General features: G+C 48.7%; 1 protein-coding gene and 1 pseudogene across 1 annotated transcript; both read left to right on the plus strand.

The window, feature by feature from the left end:
- Window positions 1–5080, plus strand: LOC125686194 (olfactory receptor 14J1-like). The gene has a single exon (XM_048929924.1). The coding sequence runs from the start codon at window positions 1724–1726 to the stop codon at window positions 2681–2683; it is 960 nt and encodes a 319-aa protein (XP_048785881.1). The 5' UTR covers window positions 1–1723; the 3' UTR covers window positions 2684–5080.
- On the plus strand, window positions 4981–5668 carry LOC125686128 (olfactory receptor 14A16-like; annotated as a pseudogene).
- Window positions 5669–6463: the final 795 nt, after the last annotated feature.

Below are 6463 nucleotides of genomic sequence, written 5' to 3' on the forward strand. Positions count from 1 at the left end.
TAGGAATGAAAATAATAACAATAACAATAACAATAACAATAACAATAACAATAACAATAACAATAACAATAACAATAACAATAACAATAAAACACAGCGGCAACAATCTAAGGAGGAAACATAGTTTTACTAAATATGATATTGGAATGCAAGATAACACAATATTATAATATAAAATTGAAATTTAGGGTAATAAATCATATAAAATGAGAGAGCGAGCGTCTGAAACCAAAAGCCTGACTTTGAACTGAGGGCGCACAGCTGGGGAGTGAACCCACACACTGCAGGGCAGCAAGCAAGGGAGTGATCCTGGGACTCCCTCCCATGACTGATCTTCTATACTTAAAAATCAGAGTCCTCTGGGTATACAGTTCTTCTCTCCTGAGAGCCAGGTATCCAGAAAGTTGTCTGTCCACAGAACTGGAGTATTTACTCCTTAATTCCCTGTACTTTACATGATGTTATGATGTGGAATACCAATAACAAGAATCATAAAACCATGACACCAGGTGGGGCATTTGCAGCTTTGCTAGGCACACACCATCTGCTAGGACAAAAAATGCTTCAGGAATCAGTCTGTCTACTGGTGATTAATTCATATGACTTCAAAGTACGTTTTGCAGAGATGACCCTGTTGTCTATCAGGAGCTGCCAATGCAGAGACCTAAGGAGATCCGCAGGGAGAGCAATGAGGAAGAGAAAATGACATCTTCTGCTGGAGAGCTGGGCCGGGCTCCTGGGACACAGGGAGCTGATAAAAGTGGGCAGTGCTGCAGAGAGACAGCTGTGCCCAGGAGCAGCTCTTCTACACAGCACAGCCTGCAGGTGACAGGAGGAGAGCAGAGAAAGGAGAGCGAGCTTGTAGGATGTGTATGGTGTGAGCAGGCTGTGAGCTCACTGGAGGAGCATCGCTGACAGCCTTTGACAAGGTAAGTCTCACTGCAGGCTATGACTCTGCTGTCTGCCAGGCTCGGCACTCAGCCTGCCTGGGGAGCTGCCCAGGACGCTGCGGGGAGATGTGTGGGGGGAAGGAGCCCCCTGGCAGGGCAGGGCAGGGCAGGAGCCTTCTGCTGCTGGAGGCATGGGCATCACAGCTTCAGCACTCCCAGAGTGTTACCAAGGGCACTTTGCAAGAGGAGAGACAAGGCAGGGATTTTCCCATACCTGTCCTTAGGGAAGGAGAATGAGTTGGAGGCAGAAATGTAAAAGGAGATGTGAAATATGAACACAACTATAAGAGTCCTGAACTGTACGTTTCTCAGTCTGCAGTTATATGCACAAACTCCTCATGTGCTTTCAGCCTCTTTTCTCCCAAAGGATTGCACCAGCTGGAATTTGCGTACTTCTCTGCAGACATGAATAATGCACTTGTCCAGCAAACAGGCAGCTTTCTCTAGTAGAAATTTAAGTGCAGAGGTAGGAATGGGCACTCTGAGTGCAGACAGACGAAAGATACGAGGAATGGAAATATGTCATAGGAAGAAAGTATCCAGGAGGCTGGGATATGATTAGACAATGAGAGGAAAGCAAGAGCTCCTTCATCTTCGAATTCTCAAGGGATGGTGAAGCTCATGTAAATTCAAGCTATGGAGTTAAATGAACATTGTCCTAAGAGAAAGAAAAACTGTTATAGCATGGCGGGAGGAGTGTCTCTGAAAAAGCTCTTGACTCATCATTATCTTCTGCACTCTGAACAGGACTCCAGGCCCAACAGGAACTGCAGATGCCCAACAGCAGCTCCATCAGCCAGTTCCTCCTCCTGGCGTTGGCAGACACGCGGCAGCTGCAGCTCCTGCACTTCTGGCTCTTGCTGGGCATCTACCTGGCTGCCCTCCTGGGCAACGGCCTCATCAGCACAGCCGTAGCCTGCCACCACCGCCTGCACACCCCCATGTACTTCTTCCTCCTCAACCTCGCCCTCCTCGACCTGGGCTGCATCTCCACCACTCTCCCCAAAGCCATGGCCAATGCCCTCTGGGACACCAGGCACATCTCCTATGCTGGATGCGTTGCCCAGACCTTTCTGTTTGTCTTTTTCATCTCAGCAGAGTATTCTCTTCTCACCATCATGTCCTATGACCGCTATGTTGCCATCTGCAAGCCCCTGCACTATGGGACCTTGATGGACAGCAGAGCTTGTGCCACCATGGCAGCAGCTGCCTGGGCCACTGGCCTTCTCCATGCTCTGCTGCACACTATCAGTACATTTTCTCAGCCACTGTGCCGTGGCAATGTTGTGGATCAGTTCTTCTGTGAAATCCCCCACATCCTCAGGCTCTCCTGCTCTGAATCAGACTACCTCAGGGAAATTGGTTTCATTGTGCTTAGTGTTCTTGCCGTATTTGTGTGTTTTGTTTTCATTGTTGTGTCCTATGTGCAGATCTTCAGGGCTGTGCTGAGGATGCCCTCTGAGCAGGGACGCCACAAAGCCTTCTCCACGTGCCTCCCTCACCTGGCTGTGCTCTCCCTCTTTCTCAGCACTGACTTTTTGGCCTACATGAAGCCCCCATCCATCTCCTCCCCATCCCTGGACCTGGTGGTTTCATTTCTGTACTCGGTGGTGCCTCCAACACTAAACCCCCTCATCTACAGCATGCGGAACCAGGAGCTCAAGGATGCAGTGAGGAAAATGTCATGGACAAATTTCAGTAGGGATCGTCTTCTCATCTGCCTGAAAAAATGACTCACAGTTTTTTTCTGAAACAGTCTATGTTATCTTAGAAATATTGAATGGCCTGTACTGAAAAGGACCATAAAGATCATCTAGTTTCAACCCCACTGTTACAGGCAGGGTCACCAACCACCAGAGCAGGCTGCCCAGAGCCTCTCATTTCCAGCCTGGCCTTGAAAGCCTCCAGGGATGGGGCATCCACAACCTCTGTGGGCAACCTGTCCCAGGGCTTCACTACCATCTGGGTGAAAAACCTCCTTTTAATATCTAGCCTAAACCTCCCCAGCCTCACTTTAAAACCGCTCCCCCTTGTTCTATCACCAGCCACTGTCCTAAACAGCTGTTATCCCTTCTCTTCATACATTCCCTTGAAGTACTGGAAGGCCACAATGAAGTTTCCTCAGAATCTTCTCTTCCACAAACCAAGCAAGTCCAGTTCCCTCAACTTTTCTTCCTAGCAGAGCTGCTCCAGCCTTCTGATCATCTTAGTGCCCTCCTCTGGACCCACCCCAAGAGGGAAACTGGGGAGCCCACAGGCAAATGAGGGCTCTGCAGTGGTGCTGCTGAGCTAGCAGGGCAGATGGAGAGGGACTCAGCAGTAGAGAGAGTTTGACACTGATGACCCAAAATGGTTCATGGATGTTTGTGTTCATTGAGAAGAAATCAGAGTTTCTTGGCTTTCCAGTGGCCATTTCAGCACGGGGTCACCCCCAGGAATCTAGCGACTTGTCTGGGGGGCATTGAATGTGCTGGGTTGGGCTGCAGCTACAGGGACAAAAACAACGTTGGCAGTGTACTGCCCTGAGACCCTCTTCGCAAGTTCCATCTGCAGCTTCCAGAGGGCTCTGCTCTCCTGCAGGTCCTCTCGGAAAGCTGCCTGTCCCAGACAGGATCTCTGGGGCCCTTGGAGATGGCATGGGATGCTTGTGATCACACAGTGGAGCTTTGCTCCTTTTCATTTTTTCCCATTAATAATTATCATTTCCTGTCTACTTATGTAAAGTACTTATCCTAGTGGGAAGGTGAACCACACTGGTGGGATATGGCTGAGGAGTGTGTTCTCTTTTTAGGCAAATTGTATTGTGCTTTACTGTTGTTTGTTTTAAAGTAGGAAGCAACAACCTGTGCCTGTGTGCAGACAGTTCTGTAAGGAAAGCAGGTAAAGGAATGGTGTAAAGGAACTGTACCATCCAGCTGCAGACTTCAGTGGAGAATTCTGGTGTAGGGAAAAGTGATGCAAGTGCCAGGTGGCATGCAGCAGACACGTCAGGCCTGGGGAGGTGAGCAGTCAGGTTGTATGTACTGTGTGAGACCTCAAGCAATTGCTTCTCCTGCCTATGCAGATCTCCTTAGGAGACACCCTCAATCAGCATCAGTTGGACAGTGGTGCTCCAAAAGCAACAAGATGCACCTTGTAAAATCAGAAAAGATTTTTCTTGGGTGCCCTTTGAAATCTTCTTTCTTTCCTATAGTAAACATGGAGTGAAGTGTGAGCGAACTCAGAGTCAAGTGTGAGGCAATCCTGGAGTAAAGTTTGGGTAGGCCCGAAGAGAGAGTGTACACACCTGGAGTAGGGTGTCAGTAAAACCCAGAGAAAAGTGTGAGTAAACCAGGAGTAAAGTGTGAGTAATGTTGAAGAAAAGTTTGAGGAATCCTTGAGTAAAATGTGAGTGAAACACAGTCAAAACAGAAGTATGAGTAAACCCAGAGTACAGTGTTCGTAAACCCAGAGTAAAGTGTGAGTAAAAGCCAGAGTAAGGTGTGAATCTGCCCAGAATAGAGTAAGACTAAACCCAGAGTAAAGAGTGTGCATGTCTGGAGCAAAATGTGAGTAAAACCTGGAGAAAATCGTGAATAAACTAGGAGTCCAATGTGAGTAAACTCAGAGTCAAGTGTGAGAAACTCCCAGAGCAAAGTGTGGGTTGGTCCGGAGCAAAGTGTTAGTAAATGTGGAGTAAAGGTTGAGGAAAACCCACAGTAAGGTGTGAGTCTACCTGGATTAAAGTGTGGATAGGCCCGGATGACAAAGTGTTCGCCCCCGGAATAGGGTGTCTGTAAAACCTTGAGATTAATGTGAGTAAGCCCCATGTAAAGTGTGTTTAAGGTTGAAGAGCAATTTGAGTAAACCTTGATTGAAGTGTGAGTGAAACACACTCAAAAATGAAGTTGTGAGTAAAGCCGAAGTAAAGTGTTAGTAAACGTGGAGTAAAGTATGAGTAAAATTGAGTTAGGTTCGAGTGCACCCAGAATTGCATAAGCATAACTCAGAGTAAAGAGTGTGCAAACCTGGTGTAGAGTCATTTTTGTGACTCAACGTTGCCATCTGCAAGCCCCTGCACTACGGGACCTTGATAGACAGCAGAGCTTGTGCCACCATGGCAGCAGCTGCCTGGGCCACTAGGGTTCTCCATGCTCTGCTGCACACTGCCAACACGTTTTCACTGCCTCTCTGCCATGGCAATGCTGTGGATCAGTTCTTCTGTGAAATCCCTCAGATCCTCAAACTCTCCTGCTCAAAATCCTACCTCAGGGAAGTTGGGCTTATTGTCTTGTACTGTCCTTGTCTTATCTGGATGTTTTGTTTTCATTGTTTTGTCGTATGTGCAGATCTTCAGGGCCGTGCTGAGAATGCCCTCTAAACAGGGATGGCACAAAGCCTTCTCCATGTGCCTTCCTCACCTGGCCGTCGTCTCCCTCTTTGTCAGTACTGCCATGGTTGCCTATCTGAAGCTTCCCTCAGTCTCCTCCCCTTTCCTGGACGTGGTGGTGTCATTTCTGTACTCGGTGGTGCCTCCAGCAGTGAACCCCCTCCTCTATGGCATGAGGAACCAGGAGATCAAGACTGCAGTGAGCAGTACATACTTCTTCAGCATCCGCAAGATGCATGCCAGCCTAAGAAGAGTCTCACAGTAATTCAGAAATTGTTAGAACAATCTCTTGTTTCTATTTTTCTTCTTATTATTTTCACAGACATGACTTCAATTTAAATCCGTTATTCTTGGCATGCTTCATTTTTGTAGTGTTTTGACACTCTCATCTCATGTTCCCATAGAACAGGGAGCTCTGTTGATAAATACAGTAAGGAAGCCAGCAGAAATTCAGTTGTCTCTGTTCCCGTGTTTTACCACCTCTGAAACTGGAGGAGCGACTCGAGTAGGCAGGAGTGGTGCAGAGTCCAGGAGCCCAGCTGCAACACAGAGCAGCAGCCTCACTGTCATTGGGCTGCCCCTTAATGCCCAGTGGTTCCATCCTCTCTTTTGTGTTTGAGACATGGCCGCAGCTTCCCAGCTCCAATGGCCACAGAGAGCAGCACGATGTGGTCTTTGCAATGCTGCTCTCTTCTCACTTCCATCCCTCTTCCCCTTCCTCTCTACATCCTTGTGGACACACGTGGACCAGGAAGGTGGCTCTGGACTTTTGCCACACCAGCCATTTCCAGCACTGACTGCATGTTTATGGCAGAGCTTTTTCCTGAAGCTGTCTCCATGCTCCTGGTGGTAAAGCAGGGCTGTCTGCAGACCCCTGTGTAGGACACGGCTGGGGCAGCACTGGGTCTTTAAAGCAGGATTGCTGAGAAGTGTGGTGCACTGAGGGCTGCCATGGGCACTAGTGGTGGGGAACTCTTCCCCACCCCGAACACACCTGTCCTGTGCAACGCAGGCATGGCAGGGCCGTGCCTGGGACAGTGCAGTGATAGGCCACAGATAGGAAACCCAGCACGGCCATCAGGAGGTGGAACCAGGTGGTCCTGGCACACAGGGAGCCAGGCAGGAGGCAGTGGTGTGCCCTGGC

The sequence above is a fragment of the Lagopus muta genome, chromosome 32 (genome assembly GCF_023343835.1).
Source record: "Lagopus muta isolate bLagMut1 chromosome 32, bLagMut1 primary, whole genome shotgun sequence".
NCBI classification, from domain to species: Eukaryota; Metazoa; Chordata; class Aves; order Galliformes; family Phasianidae; genus Lagopus; species Lagopus muta.